General features: G+C 49.0%; 1 protein-coding gene across 3 annotated transcripts in view; it reads right to left on the reverse strand.

Moving 5' to 3' along the window:
- Positions 1 to 1,490: 1,490 nt before the first annotated feature.
- DNAH9 (dynein axonemal heavy chain 9) overlaps positions 1,491 to 16,392 on the reverse strand; it is a 160,828-nt gene continuing 145,926 nt past the window's right edge. For all 3 annotated transcript variants that reach the window (XM_071452702.1, XM_071452704.1, XM_071452703.1), the window contains 2 exons: positions 8,436 to 8,825; positions 1,491 to 2,972 (listed from right to left, as the gene is read on the reverse strand). In XM_071452702.1, coding sequence (XP_071308803.1) covers positions 2,745 to 2,972; positions 8,436 to 8,825 — 618 coding nt within the window. In that variant the 3' untranslated portion in view covers positions 1,491 to 2,744. The remainder of the gene's footprint in view (positions 2,973 to 8,435; positions 8,826 to 16,392) is intronic.

Raw genomic sequence — 16,392 nt, forward strand, 5'->3', positions numbered from 1 at the left:
TTAAACAAAGTTCTTAGCATAAGAGAGTTTTCCCTCCTTACCTTCATGCAGAAGTTTGTTGTTCTCCAGGCTGCAAGGATGAGGATTTTGGATGTTCTCCTTCCTGCAGGAAGAGAGCTGCTGTGCTCCTGTGGATCTCCTGCCAAGCCTGAGGGCTTCACCCTCCTGGATGACTCAGAGGGAGCAAAGCTGATCCCCTGGATTGGCAGAGAGTTGAGCAAAATTCTGCCCCGTGCCAAAGCCACCCCTAAAACCACTCAGTCTGAGATGGGGCTCTGAGCAACCAAAGTGTGCCCACAGAAATGCTGTCCTGGTGGAACCCCAGCATCAGCCAAGTACCCCACGCCCCCAGCTCCCTCCCTCCCACGGGGTAAAAGTGTGAAACCTGCCAGGCTGAGGGAAAGGCACTTTGAGAGGCAAAGCCACGAATGAACGGTGCCTCCAGATGCTGCAAGGCAGGAGCAGGACAGAGCTTGGGGAGGGACACCAGCACTGCAGCCTCCTGGATTTCTGTCAGATTTCAGCTTCAATGCCCCACTGTGAGCACTGGAGCAGCACTGGCTGGGGATTCTCCCCCTTCCCCAGCTCCTGAGCCCAATCAGGGCCAGAGCTGCCAAGTGGAGACCCCTCCAGATGAGTGGTGTTTGTTGAGGTGCTCCTTGACTTTGGGGGTTGTTGGGAAGGATGAAAGTTTGACAAGAAAGTCTCACAGATACGTGTGCTTAGCAGAAAGATTTTTAAATGTAGAGCCTGAAGAAGGAATAGAAATGGAAGCAAGTTTTGATATAGAAGAAAAGAATTGCTGAGCCAGTCTCACTGGATAACCAAGGAGGCAAAGGGTGTGTGAGTTAGAAGGGTTTTTATGGCTTAGAGCAAAGGATAAACCCACCCCAAACAAGAAGATGTTTTTACCAAGCAGAAAGAGAGCACAGGCAAACAAGGCAGCACCCCATAAGTTGATATGGCCCATAAACACAGCTATGGTGGAAATTTATGGGAAAAAAACTTTTTGTTTAACAGGCAAAACATCTGCCAGCACAAAAAAGATGAACAATATTAAAGATATGGGTTATGTGAATAAAGGTTTGGCTATTCTGCATGAAGAAACAAGTGTCTTGTCCATCTCTATTGTGACAAGGGACAGCAAATGTCCCCCAGAGCCTGTGTGAGCCTCCAAGCACAGAGAGCTTTCCCAGGAAAAGCCCCATTTCCCCAGAAAAACCCCATTTTCCCAGGAACCAGCCCTTTGCCAGGTGCCATTCCCAGCTCTGTGTACTCAGTGATGCTCTGTCACTGCCACGGTGCCCACCCAGCCACCCTCTGTGCCCTCTGCACCAGGGACACCCCACTCCTCACTGCTCTCCCATTCCAGCTGGGATTAAACCCCAGTGACCCACACAGGTGTGTGTCAGGTGTGTGTCAGGTGTGTTCCTCCCACCTGGCCCCTGTGATCTCCTCACTGTCTGTAAACCTGCAGCTTCCAGAGACCATTCCAGAAACAATTACTTTTATTAGTAAGTATCTATCATCACCACATATTCACTTAAATCATCCCTGTGCTGTGCTTTCAGTATTGATTCCATTGAGCACACTGGATATTAACAGCATTTCCAATGTTTCTAAGATTTACAGGAGTGTTAACAACACACAGATGATAACCACAACATCTGCTCACCTCCCAGCTTCCAACATCACACACACTACAAAGAAACACTCATGGAGGGAAAGGAATAAATTCCGGAGAACTTCACAAGCCACTGGACTATTTAAGTGTTTTGGAGAAGGCTGCTGATTTTACTGATGGATGATTTTAAAGCTGCTTTGGATCATGAAGAGAAATAAAAACCAGATTTAAGTTTAGCTCTCTCTGGGTGTGGTGTATCAGGCTCTGGGCTGGGATCTTGCAGTGCAGTGTCAGAACCCAGGACATTACTCTGGCTCAAGACCCTGGCAAGGGGCTCAGAGACCCTGGCACAGAGTCAGAAACACCTGTGGGTTTTAACCCATGGAAACAATTCCCAGCTTTGTGTGAGGATTTACAAGCCACAAGAGTTTGAGTAGAATGATAGTGAATTTGTCACAGGGTGAAAAAGTAGAATTTTGGGGTTTAGAATGGGAGTTCAAGAGGCAAGATGGAGGAATCTGGGCATATCCAGTCTTTCCTCTTCTTCTTCTTGTCCTCCATCTTCTGCTGGGATGGTGACATTTCAGGATTGGTTTAGGGTAGAGACAGACTGTCTAACATAGGTGATGGGTATTGGAAAATTATTGTAAATAAAGTACACAGAGTTCTTAGTATAAAAAGCCAACACCACCCCAAGGGCAGGGACTGTGCCACAACCCAACCTGCTGGACAGATCTCAGCAGGTCAGAGAAAGAATGGAATAGATCAGAGAAAATAAACAACCTTGAAAAGCAGAACCAACCAATCTCAACTACTTCTTCTGTCATGGGGCTGGGAAAAAAGACTTTTAATACCTTGGGAGCCATTTCAGCAACACCAAACCCGAGAGTGCAGCAGTGCAGGAATTACAGGATATTGATGTACAGCAGCCATGAACCAGGGCCGTGTCCCCCTGCACCTCTGTCCCCTCCTCACAGGCCCTGTTGGGGTCACATCCCCAGGACACAGAGATAACCTGGGAGTCCATCAGAGAGATGGAAGTTGGGTTAATCCCAGCACTGAACTGTTGAAATGCTGTGACACTGTGAGGGCTTTGCAGGACAGGGCCTGTGCTGGTGCCTCAGACCTGCAGCAGCAAGGCCACCCCAGCGAGCACCCACTTGGACGGGCTCTCCTTGGTTTTCAGGTTAAAAGTCCACACGTAGGTCGGGCCTCTCTGGCGTGTTTTGTACAGAGGACACGGGTACAAGCCCCTGGTGTCCTGCTTGTCATCAGGAATGGCCCTGATGAACACCACAGGCATGGCTGGGGTGAGCTCCTTGAGCCTGGCCTCCGTGATGGTCCCGGCCTGCAGAGAGAAGGAGACAAAGGTCACATCCCCAAGGTGTCCACCAGCTGATGGACCCGAGCCCATGATTTTTATCCAAGCTGCTCCTGCTGAGGAGGTGCAAACAGCTTCTCCAGGGTCAAGGGGCTGCATGAGCCTCTTTGAGGAAGGAGGTTTGGATCCAAGAGCTCCCTGTCTCACCATGACCCTCCCTAATGTAGATCAACTCAAGGCTCCAGCTGCCTGCACTCCCACCAGATGCTCAAACCCTCACATGAAACCTGGATTTGTGTGGGAACAGTGTCCCTGGCCCTGTCCAGCCATATTCTGAACAAACTTTCACTTCTCTTGTCCTGGTTTCTACTGAGGTGTGGCTTGAGGCCATTTCCTCTTGTCCTGTTGCCAGGGAACAAGGACAGGACAAGAGAAAAAGGCCTCAAGCTGTGCCAGGGCAGGCTCAGGGTGGACATCAGGAGGAATTTCTTAGCTGAAAGGGTGATTAAACACTGCCCAGGGAGGTTTGGAGTGCCCATCCCTGGAGGTGTCCCAGGAACACCTGGATGTGGCCGTCAGTGCTTGGGGCTGGGGACAAGGTGGGGATTGGGCACAGCTTGGCCTGGATGGGCTGGGGGATCTTTCCCAAGCTCAGTGATCCTGGGATGATTCTCATGCATCTCCTTCTCAGAGGATTCCAGAGCAGAATCACCTTGTGGGAGGTGCTGCTTGTGGTGGGAGAGAGGGTGGACACCTGAACCACTGGGATGGAGAACAGCCCCAAAAGCCACCACAGGCTTGCTCCCACTCTCATGATGCAACCAAAAGAATTCAAAATGACTTTTCTGAGGGAATATCACCAATAAATATCAAGTCCCATTATTCTCCTCCAAGCAATGCCCTGCCCAGCAGGCTACCCAACACAGGAGAGAACCCTGCCAGGGCAAGAAATCAAGTTTGTTTCTCTAATTTGGGTCTCTCTGACATTTTCTCTCTCTCTTCTTGACAATAAAATACCCTGCACATCAATCCATTTCCAGGGAAAACTGCCTAATGGAGGCTAGAGAGACCAAATGAAAATAAACAGGGAAATGGAAACAAAACTTTTCAGCACTAAAGAAACTGCCTCTCACTGCAGCTGAGCTTCACATATCATCATTATTCCAAATGCTCTAGGATCAGAGCTGTGGGGTGAGATTCAGCCTCTCCAGCAGTTTATTTAGTTCTATAACGAGCAAAGAAAAATCATCCCTCTTGCCACACACCTCGGTTTAATTGTACTAATGCCATCTGTTATGCTCAGCTATGAAAAATCCAACTCTCATTTAGGATTTTATATTTCCAACATGCTGAACAAACATTAAATAATTCGTATAATACCTTGCAAAGTAGCTATTTATGTAACATTATTATGCACTCTTCTTAAATTCACACCTTTCATTCCTGAGACTCAATTTTAATCAAGTCTTTCTCTTTATTTTTTTTTTACTGCTGAGAATACTTTAAGTGAAATTTCCAAGAGATATTCTACCTGTTTCTGGGTTAACAAGAGCTGAAATCTTCCTGAGGTACCTCTATGTAAGATATCATTTTGTTATGTCTGGGCTGATTCTCATTTGCATTTTTTATCGCTCTCATCATCAGAAATTAATTCTGCTCTGAAAGCAGTTCTTCCTGATGAGCAGCAGAGCCCTCGTGGTGCAGAGCCACCATTCAGTGCCTGGAGAGCTCAGCCTCAGCTCCTAAAGGAGCCCTCACTTCTGCTTCTCTCAGATTCCCAGCAGGAAACTGAGAGTGGGGTGGGGCAGTTATCTGCTGTTCACTGGGCAGTTTTCCTTATCTTTTCCACAACCAATCCTCCCTCCAGGAGATCTCTCCTGTTAATGGGCCATTAATTATTAATTATCTTCTGCTCATAGCCAGTGAGTGCCCCTGCATGGCTGATAAAATGCCATCATCCCATTGGGAGATGCTCCGCCCAGGGGGAGGAGCCAAGAATTCCTACCCGGATATAATCTGAGATTTCAAACATTCCTACCTGGACATAATCTGAGGTTTCAAGCATTCCTACCTGGATATGATCTGAGGTTTCAAACATTCCTACCTGGATATAATCTGAGATTTCAAGCATTCCTACCTGGATATGCTCTGAGATTTCAAGCATCCCTACCTGGATACGATCTGAGATTCTAGGACAGCAGAGCAGCCTTTGCCCACTATATTCCCAGAGCAGTAGCAGCTGCCTCTTCCACTGGATCTTCAGAGGAAAACTCCACCCTTCTCCAGGATCCCTGCTCCACCAGAACCACCCCTGACACTCCAGGAGGGCTGCAGCCACAATTCCAATGGGGCTGCTGCCAACACCCTGACCCACAAAGTATCAGGTCCTGTTCTGACTCTATCAGTGTTATTTTGATTTACTGCATTGTTTATTTTATTTTTATTTTCTTCCCAAATAAAGAACTGTTATTCCTGCTCCCATATTTTTGCCTGAGAGCCCCTTAATTTCAAATTTATAATAATTCAGAGGGAGGGGGTTTACATTTTCCATTTTAGGGGAGGCTCCTGCCTTCCTTAGCACACACCTGTCTTTCCAAACCAAGGCAGGGTCCCAGCACAGATTCCTCACACCACAGCCCCTCTGGGGTCAGCAGGGAAAGGGGACAAGGAGCCAGCAGGGAAGGGGACATGGAGCCAGCAGGGAAAGGGGACAAGGAGCAGCAGGGAAAGGGGACAAGGAGCCAGCAGGGAAAGGGGACAAGGAGCCAGCAGGGAAAGGGGACAAGGAGCCAGAAGGGAAAGGGGACAAGGAGCCAGCAGGGAAAGGGACAAGGAGCCAGCAGGGAAAGGGGACAAGGAGCAGCAGGGAAAGGGACAAGGAGCCAGCAGGGAAAGGGACAAGGAGCCAGCAGGGAAGGGGATCTGGAGCCTGCAAGGAGCACTCCAAGGTGGTCCCTGAGTGATGGGGTCAGTGGCTTCATCAGGACAAGGGGAATAAAAAAACTCTTCCAGTGAGGGTGGTGAGGCCCTGCCCTGTGGTTGCCCCATGCCTGGAGATGTCCAAGGCCAGGTTGGACAGGGCTTGGAGCAGCCTGGGACAGAGAAAGGTGTCCCTGCCCATGGGGGGGTGGAATGAGCTGATTTTTAAGGTCCCTTCCAGCCCAAGCCAGCCTGGGATCCTGTGGTTCCATTGCAGGGGCTGTTCTGTGCACAGCTGCCAAAGCTGCGTGGAGCACACGTGGTGTAAAACCCACCCCTGCCCTTGTCCCACCACGCTCCAACCCCCTTGGGGAGGGCAGGGCACACTCTTGGCAACAAACTCTCTATTGCAGAGAGAAGGAAAGACAAGAATCAGCCAGCAGCTTGAGATGAAAGGTCTCCAAGTGTCCCCAGCCACAGCATCCTTCTGACTGTCACTGAGTCCCAGTGACTTCAACAGGGCTGCAGCAAGAGATCATTTGCACCCAAAATAATCTGCTTAGTTTCATTTCATCTAATAGCTGCCTGCTGTTTTGTAATGAATGTTTTATAAATTTAAGACACCCAAGGGCAAACATAAATGTTTAAATAAATAGAAAAATGTGAGTAGCAGAACACAGAAGGACTCTTTCCTTTTTTGGAGGCACAACCTAAATGTGAAATATTCTTTTAAAAGTGGAGGTGCTCCCCAGAGGAATTCTTCTAAATGTGGTCTGCCATTTTTATCAGAGGATTAATTTGGAAGGAGTACACAACCCAAAAGAGCTGTGCACCTGTTTTAAAAGTCCTGCATCCACTAATGCACACTGGTACTCACTGGATTATAGGTAAAATGAATAGTTCCACTAGGTAGAAATGATATTTCAGTGGGAGCAGCAACCCATAAAAATATCCTTTTCCTTTCTGAAATAAATTGAAGCATGATACCCAGAGATTATGAATGGCTCCATGAACATAATTGCTCAGTATCTTTCAATCACAAGGAGAATTTAATCAGAAAACCACATTTACTGGTGTTGGGATGGTCTCTGAAGACAAATCCCATTGCTGGATGCAATCACCCAGACCAGTTATTGGAGGGAGGTAGAGGGGAGAAGCCAAGTATTTCCCAAATATTTCTGGCTTTGCACCCCCAAAACCTCTCACTCTCCACTTCCAGCTGGTAAAAGCCAGCCAGAACTCATTTTCTGGTCATAGTGGCAAAGAAAACATAATAGCAGGCACTGGAATGTTCTTAAATTATTTGATATAAAGGACTGGGAATTTTTAATAGCTCTCTCTGTTCTGGTGTGTCCAGCTGATTTCTGTCAGGTTTTTAGGGCAACAGAAATCCAGTGCTCCCTGTGGCAGGGGCTGTGATCTCCCAAGGGTTGTGTGAGGAGAAGGGAAGAGCCAGGGAGCTGTGGGGGCAGAGCTGGGAGCTGCTCAGGGCTCTGTGATTGTCTCTGTGAGCAGAGCCCAGACCCCAGGAGCAGAGATCTGAGCTGACCCTCTGAGATCCTCACTGCCATCTCCCAGCAAGCAGAGCCCTCGCCAACGTTCCTGGTTGCCTGTGGCTTCCCAGACCCAATTCAGGCCATTTCCATAGCAAAAAACCAGCCTGGAGCTTTGAACTGCCCAAGGAGATGTGATGAAATGGCCTCCATCAGGGAGGGCTTTCCCTAATTTCCTATCCTTCATGGAAAACCACTGTAGACAGGGAAATGATTCATGACAAGTAAGTGGAGAGTGTTGGATCAGAATTTCAGGGCTGTTGGGGAAGATGAACCAGGAAAGCCTTATCAATATGATTGCCTGGCAAAAGATTTGGAGAATATGGGAACTATAAGTGAGATTGAAATGAAAGCAAGCTTTGAAACACCTCAGTTACTGAACAACTGGAAAACAATGGTGTGGCTGCTGAAGGTGATCCCCTTTTGGTGGAACAACACCCTCTGCTTGCAGACAGGCCCAAGGGTCAGAGCAGACCCTACAGCTTGGCAGAAGGGGCCCAAAGAGGAGTTAGTAGGGTTTCCAAAGAGTAGTTTTTAGGCTTGGCAGAAGGGGTCCAAAGAGGTGTTTTTAGGGTTTAAAATGTAACAAGTATGGTAATGTAATGATTCCTATAGGCTGTATGTAAATGCTATAGGATTTGTATCTTGTACAGATTGGTCAGTGAGAATCAGAATATTCAACACAGAAGAAGGTTTATGGTATTGGAACGGGAACCTCGCTCTCTTACACCTTTTGCTCTCTTACCCTTCTACACTCCTGCCCTTTTACTCTCTTATCCCCTTTACTCTCTTACCCTCTCATCCTCTCTGCCCCTCTCTTCTCTCAGGCCTGCTCTAAGCTGTGCTGGCAGCTCCCAGCAGAGCCCTGCCCTTGACCCTTTCCAATAAACCAAAGTTCCATGACCTGGCTTCAGAGATCTCTCATCTCTGTCCATCCCAACCATCCTACCCCCGATGCTCCTACACAGGGCCACACCTGTGGCTTCTCCCTCAGCTGCCAGAGCCCTGCAGAGCTCACCTGAGCATCCCAGCGTGCTCCCTCCATGAACAGCCCGTGCACATAGGCCCCCTCACGAGGAGCACTGGCAAAATCCTCTCTGCTCTTCTTGGTCACATCGCACTGCAGCGCCATCCTGTCCAGGGGCCACCTGTTCTTGCGGGCTGTGCTCTGCATGATGGCCGTCAGGAGGGCCTGGGGGTTGAAGAACCCCCCGAGCCACAGCGTGGAGGGCAAGGAGAAGTCCCTGGTCCAGGCTTCCAGCTCGCTGCTGCGGGCCAGCAGGTCAGCAAACCACGAGCCAAGGCTGGCCATGGAAGGGTAGGATCTCCTCACCCAGGACTCCGGCACCGTGCCAAAGAAGAGGGAGCTCTGCAAGGTCTCCATCTCGCTGGTCATGGTCAGTTCCCCCTGGAGAGAAAGGGTGGCACCATGATATCTTCTGTAAAATCCTCTTTGCCCAGGATTTCTTCTCCTGGGAAGCTGAGAAGCCTCAGAGAGGAATAAAAACAATAATTATCTGATTGCTGCTCCCGTGTTTTGCTGCCTTTGGAATGTGGCTTGGACATTGGTTACCAACAGGTGAATGTTTGATTGGTTCCATGTGAATTGTTTGAATTTAATGACCAATCGTGGTCCAGCTGTGCTGAGGCTCTGAGGAGTCACAGGTTTTTATTATTTTTTCTTGTTAAACCTTCTGATGCATTCTTTCTCTTTCTTTAGTATAGTTTTAGTATAGCATACTATAATATGATATGATATACTATGATATACTATGATATACTATGATATATTATGATATATAATATAATATAATATAATATAATATAATATAATATAATATAATATAATATAATATAATATAACATATCAGCCTTCTGAGAACTTGGAGTCAGTTTCTCATCTCTCAGCTCGTCCTGGGGACCCTCACAAACACCACAAAGGGCACAGTCAGCACTGACACTGCCCAGCAGAGCCTGCTTGGAAGCAGAGCTGGGCCAGGGCATGAGGAAGAGCACAAAATCCCACACAGACACTGCTGGCCACGTACTCTGGGTAACTTCATGAGTTTGGGGGTTTCCTGTGCACTTTCTATTGAATATTCCTGCATCCTGCTGTAAAAATACTACTGGGAGGAACAAAAGTGTGACAGTGACAGCAGCAGGGGTGTCCTCGGTTGTCCTGGTGTTATTTCTGTTTTCTCTCATGGACTCACAGATTTCTGGGGGTGTAAAGCTGTTCTCACTCACTGCCAGGGCAGGACACTGGAGTTTCTGATGATCTACTCTAAAGCTGTCCAAATATTTGTTATGTTGAGTCCTGTCCCCCTCCTCTCCTCCACTTCCCCTCACTCCTCCCCTCATTTTCTGCTTTGCAGTGCAAGATTTTCTCTGATTCCACGTGTTGTCTGCAAATGTAATCACAGCTCCTTCCACAGCAAGGAAGGAGCACAACAAAGATATGATTCAGCCAAGTGAGATAAAGAGAGAGGTTTGACTTTTCCTTTGTGCAGCAATTAATTAGTTTCAAAGCTTTTAGAAACCTGTATCAGTTCTGCCAGAAGAGCTGAATTCCAGGACATTCCACTGAAAGACAACGTGAGGGTGGCTGAACACTGGAACAGGTTGTCCACAGAGGCTGGAGAGTCTCCATCCTTGGAAATGCTCAAAACTCACCAGGGCCTGGTCCAAACAAGCTGCTCTGCCTGTCCCTGCTCGGGATGGGGCTGGAGCGATGTCCTGACCAACTCCTCTGGGATTCTGCCTCACTCAAACCAAGCAGAATAAAAAGAGAAAACCTGCAAATGCCAGCTCAGCTTCCCTAGTATGGAATGGTCTCCACAGTTCAATCTCTGCAGCTCTGTGCTCAGCTGGAGGGGTACAACACCCCCAGAATTTTGGGGACCCAAAATTATAAATAATAATGTCCATCCCTGCTCTCAATTATAAACACTTCCTTTTGTTCCCTTATCATTTTGCCAAAGTTTATCTCATTTACAATTTCTCTTTGCCTCGGGCTAAGTGTTTTTTGGAAAGATTAACTGAAATCAGTGGAGCCATTGCTGAGAACAAGGGGGAGGGAATTGGGTCAGTCTATGCACATTAAAAGATTCCAACTGTTCTTTCACAGGACTTCAGTGCCTCCAGCAGTGAGGTCAGCAGAGGTGCCCTTTGCTGGGGCCACAAAAATCCATGAAGCTTTAGAAAAAAGTTGAAATCTTCTTAAAGCAGCCCCCACAGTTGTTTAGCAATGCTTGGCAGAGCCCAGCAGTTCAAGATCTCTACAGTTTTGTTCCTGTGCTGATCGTGCCCTGTGGGACACACTGACAGCTGAGAAAGACCTTTAATGTCACCAAATCCAGCCACAGAATTGTGACTTGGACAAGGGGTGGCAATCAGATTTCATGTGGGGAGGAATGTTTAATATTGGTGGGGGAACGAGGGGATGCAGAGAGTGCAAACAAACCACAAACAAAATTAACCAGGGGAATGTGTAACACAGGCTGCAAACCTCTCCCCAAACCCTGCCCAGATCATGGCAGGGAAGGAGATGGGGACTGCAGAAAAGGCTCCTCAGAGGGCAGCAGCAGCCCCTGAGCTGGGGCTCAGAGACACCCTGGGGCTGGCACATGGATAGAGACAATCCTGAGTACAAAGGGTTTGAGATGGGTTCCGAAGCTACAACAGCAAATGAGGTGAAATGAAGAACTGGAAGAAGCAGCACTTGCAATTAACACTAAAATATGAGGAACAACCTCCTGAAATCTCCATCATGATCTCCATCCTCAGGAAAAACTGGGCACAAAGAGGAACCATGCATGGGCTGGGCTGAAGCCATGGCAGGACCATGCAGGGAGAACAAGAATCCTGCACTGGGCACAGCAGGACACTGGAACAGGAGCGCTCTGTGCTCCTGGAAGTGCTTTGACATGAGTGAGAATATGGCAGAATGTGTGCAGGCAGCCAAATTGATTTAAAGAGAGCCCCCCTCGATCATATATCATGTCTAGTTTTACTTTCAGGAAACAAATGAATTAGCAAATGTAATTCTCAGCAAGGCTTGAGAAAAGCAATTTTTAAAGCCTGCGCACTCAAGCATGCTTTGAGTCTCCTGTGAGGGTTCAAAGCATCTACAGCAGCAATCTCATAGAGTTGTCCAAACACAATTATGCATAAATTTGCATTTCAGATGCTGAATACTAAAGTGCATCAGAAATTATTCAAGTTAATCTTTAATTTTTTTTTTTTTTTTTCCCAAATGCTGGGAGTAATTTTCATTTAAAGACACCCTTGAAGGAAATCCTAATCAGCCTGCAGCCATTCCCTCAAGATGAGCACACTACAGACACAAACTGTTTCCTCAGTTCAGGTTATTTTCACTTGATACTCAGCTTGCCTATCAAAATTTGATTCTTTGTTATTTTACAATATATATTATCCTCATTTTGGAGGCTCATCCTTCACCCAAATTGCAATGCAGAGGATCTGCTTGCAAAAGATGAGGCTGGTACAACATTAACATGCAAGTGCTTCAGCCCAGCCTCTGGTTCCACCCAAGCCAGCCAGAACAAAGGGCTTTGAAATGCAACATGCCAGTTATTTCTGATGGCTACCAGTCTATTGCAATTTCTCTTCCTCCTAATGGGATGTCTCCTATTTTTGGACCAAACAATCACTTTCCGCTAGGACGACACGATGAATTATTCAAAAATTCAAATTAGGCGTGACATTTCCGAATCGCCTTCTTTTGGCAGATCCTTCAGTCAGTTAAAAACAATAAGCCTTGTTTTCTCTGGGCTTTATTTATTCTCTGCTGAGCTCTGTGGGGCCTGGCTTGTAAACTCTCCTCCTCTGAGCGCTGTCAGTGCAGGCCCCCAGCCCCAGAGAGGAACGAGCCTTGACAGCTCTTTAATTGTCAGGAAGGGCAATTAAAGCAGGATTTCTTCAGTGTAAGGCCCAGAGTCAAGTGAGGGCAGCACCAGGAAGAGTCATCAGCCCCCTGTGGCTGCTCTGTGGTCCCCCAGGGGTGGGAGGTGATGTGAGGGATGCTGAGCAGGGTTTTGGGTCACGCACAAGCTCTAATTCAGCTCTGCAGGGACCCACACGAAACCTTTGGCTGCAGACACAAGAGTTGGTGCCAGGGGAGACCTGATTTGGATATCAGGAGAGCTTTCTTCAGGCAGTGGGCTGTGAAGCACTGGCACAGGCTGTGGTGCAGTCACCAGCCACAGGCTGACAGAACATTCTCATAGAATATTCCCAGCTGGAAGGGGCCCTCAAGGATCATCAAGCGCAACTCTTAGACCAGGGATTGAACCCCCAGCACCAGCTGAGCCCAAGTGCCCTGGAAGTGCCCAAAAAACCATCTGGACGTGGCACCTGAGGCTGTGGTTTAGGGGTGAGCGTGGTGCTGCTGCTGGGGGGATGGTTGGGCTTGGGGATCTCAAAGGGCTTCTCCAGCCCTAAGGACTCCATGGTTCTTGGAATCGCCACTGATGGCCTCCAGAGCCTGCAGATATGTCTCTGCAGCAAACCCCAGATTTGCCAAACACCAGAAATGCCAAATGCTGCTCTGCTCTGCTGCTCTCTTCCAGTCCCAGCCCCAGGGTGTCTCTGAGCCCCAGCTCAGGGGCTGCTGCTGCCCTCTGAGGAGCCTTTTCTGCAGTCCCCATCTTCTTCCCTGCCATGATCTGGGCAGGGTTTGGGGAGAGGTTTGCAGCCTGTGTTACACATTCCCCTGGTTAATTTTGTTTGTGGTTTGTTTGCACTCTCTGCATCCCCTCATTCCCCCACCAATATTAAACAGCACATTCCTCCCCACATGAAATCTAATTGCCACACCTTGTCCAAGTCACAATTATATCTTGTTTGGGGCTCTGGGATTGAACCATTAAATCACTTCTGTTTACCTGTCTCAGGAAATGGAATTTCCAATTCCACCGCCTTATGCTAGAAAATAAGAGAAATCTGTTTATGATAATTGACTACATAAATATCAGCTTCTTCCAAAATGGGCTGCACACACTGACCCACCACCTGTGTCCAGGATATCTCTGCTCTAACAAGCACCAGCACCCACATCTGCAGCTGCTGCTCCGGGCTGCCGCTGGGATTTGGGAGCAGCTTGGTGCCCAAACCCCCAGCCAAGCCTGCCCCTCCTCGTGCAGGGTGGGCAGCTGAAGGTTTCTTTTCCAAGCTGCCCCTGGGAGAGGTTTGAGATGTTATTCCATCTCAGGGCAGGCTCTCATTGCCCACCCTCAGCCCTGCTATGAACGGGCTGGGTCCCAGCCCAGGCCCTTCAGACACACTGTGCACATCAGCTGAGGGGGCTGAGCATCCCTGTGAGATGGGGTTGTGAGAAATTGCTCCTCACCTGTCATCGTTTAGGAGGGTTTAGTAAACCTTATCAAAAATACAACAGGAAACTGAATAAAGAAAAAAGGTTATGGTGCTGGGAGCGAAAGATTTTCCCCACCACTTGCTCAGCCGCCTCACAATGGAGGTTTTTCCTTTTTAACCCTTTAACCCCTCCCAAAGTTCTGTCCATCAACCCCTTCTTCACTGTCCAGTGGTGGAATCTCCTCAAACCCTGATTGCAGGTCAGGTGTTCCACAGTGACAGGCCAGCCCTCCCTGATGTCCCAGCTCCAGCTGTCCCTTGATAACCACGTGAGGGGGTACAACATAACCACAAATCCATAAAACTCTTCTTAACCTATAGACATGATATTTGTCCATTAATTGTGAGAGTCAATCAATGCATTGCTCATCTATCACAGGATCAGAGCCTGCCACCCTGGAACTGATGGAGCAGGGGATGCCCACTGACTGATGGCCAGGAGATGCCCCAGGCCCCAGCTGTGGCATGAGAGGGAGACAGGGCAGTGCTGAGGCTTTGTCCTGCCCGCTCCAGGCTGCATTGCTGTGCTGCACACGTGCCTTGCCAAGGGAAGGGCAGCAGCTGGCTGTGGGGAGGGGTCCCTGGGGGTGACAGGGTGGAGGGGAAGGGCTGTCAGAGAGCACCAGGAGTGCCAGGCAGCTCCTCACTCCCTGGCAGTGCAGCCTCATCCCTGCTGGCTCATCCCAAAGGGGCAGAGGAGCCTTTTCTATTTTGTCCCACTGAGTGCCTGGGGGGAATGCAGGAGGTGACTTCTCCTACAGTGGATGCAGCATCAATCACAGCCCTACCTCACACCCTGCAGAACCAGAAATCTGCATCCCAACGGGTGTGGAAAGGGCAGCAGCCAGGGGGACACAGAGACCCCTGTCCTGGGGAGAGACAGGGATGGGCTGATCCATGGCATCCCTGTCTGGGGCAGAGACAGGGATGGGCTGATCCATGGGATCCCTGCTTGGGGCAGAGCTGATCCCTGCTTGGGGCAGAGACAGGGATGAGCTGATCCCTTGGATCCCTGTCCTGAGGAGAGACAGGGATGGGCTGATCCATGGGATCCCTGCCTGGGGCAGAGACAGGGATGAGCTGATCCATGGGATCCCTGCCTGGGGTGGGGCAGAGCTGATCCATGGGATCCCTGCTTGGAGCAGAGCAGATCCATGGGATCCCTGCTTGGAGCAGAGCAGATCCATGGGATCCCTGCCTGGGGCAGAGCTGATCCATGGGATCCCTGCTTGGAGCAGAGCAGATCCATGGGATCCCTGCTTGGAGCAGAGCAGATCCATGGGATCCCTGCCTGGGGCAGAGCTGATCCATGGGATCCCTGCTTGGGGCAGAGCTGATCCATGGGATCCCTGCTTGGGGCAGAGCTGATCCATGGGATCCCTGCCTGGGGCAGAGTCTGGTTCCACACCAGGGTGGGGATCAGCTGCAGTGGAGCCCCATGGATGGGGACACTCTAGCAGGTGGCTCACACCCAGCAGGGGAATTGTATCTCTTCCAAAACTCCTGAGATTTCAGCCTTTTCCTCTTACAGTTCTGGACATTTTGTGTCTTCACACAAAATCAGTCTTTGATTTCAGCTCAGCCTGTGCCTCTGAGATATTTTGTTCCAAGCTCCTCCTGCTCATGGACATTTTGTGCAAAGGTGTGATTTTTGGCTCACCTTTAACTAGGCCATGTCTCAGTTTGTGAGTGACCTGCTGTTGCTGTGGCACAATCTGGGGTGGCCAGAAGTGCTCATCCCCTGTTCCCAAAAGCCAAGCAGTGCTGTGTGTGCCCTTGGACACTGTGCCACTGCAAATCCACCTGTGAGCCATGTGGAGCCAGGCTGGCTTTGCAGCCAGCAGCAAATTCTTCCCTGTGACCCCTTTTATTCCCTGAGCAGCACCTTGCAGGATTTTCCAGCTCTCCTACTGATGCCTTAAGATTTTAGCTTGTATATTTATCAAATCCTAGAGTGTATTGGTGTATAACTCTAAACTCCATATAGAGTGTAGATAACTGCCTTCACATTTTGGTCAGACAGAACAATTCTTCTGGGCCTGAGATCCAAGGACACACCACAGGCCCTGAAAAGTACAAACAAAAGTGAATTGGAGGGAGAAAACTGGGGTAATATGACTTCATTACATGAAGCTGTAATTGGAGAATTAACCCCTGATATGCAAATAGACCAAACTTATATCTGTATAAAAAAACTCGTGACCATTGTGATGCCTTCAGTTTTATCTTTCCTATTTCCCAGGCTCTGCAGTGCACTGGTCAATAACTCTGAACTGCACAGAAAGTGTCAGCAAGGTCTCCTCCCAGCTCAGGCACACAGAACAATCCTTTTCCAGCCCCAGAACCAAGGACACCGCTGCAGCCTCAGCCCCAAAAAGTGCAAACAGCAGGGAATGGAGGAGAGCAACCTGGGAGGGTGGGACTGCATCACCTGGAGCTGGGATTGGGCACTGAACCCCAGCGTGGAAATGGAGCAGAACTCATCAAAGGGTGAAAACTCCTGACTCTGAGTCCATCCTGGGCCCACCTTGGGTGCAGCCCTGCCTGGGCTCTTGCCCTGCCCAAGGTGCATCCTTTAA

The sequence above is a fragment of the Agelaius tricolor genome, unplaced genomic scaffold, assembly GCF_023055355.1.
Source record: "Agelaius tricolor isolate 1412-34295 unplaced genomic scaffold, bAgeTri1.0.p SCAF_35, whole genome shotgun sequence".
Taxonomy (NCBI): Eukaryota; Metazoa; Chordata; class Aves; order Passeriformes; family Icteridae; genus Agelaius; species Agelaius tricolor.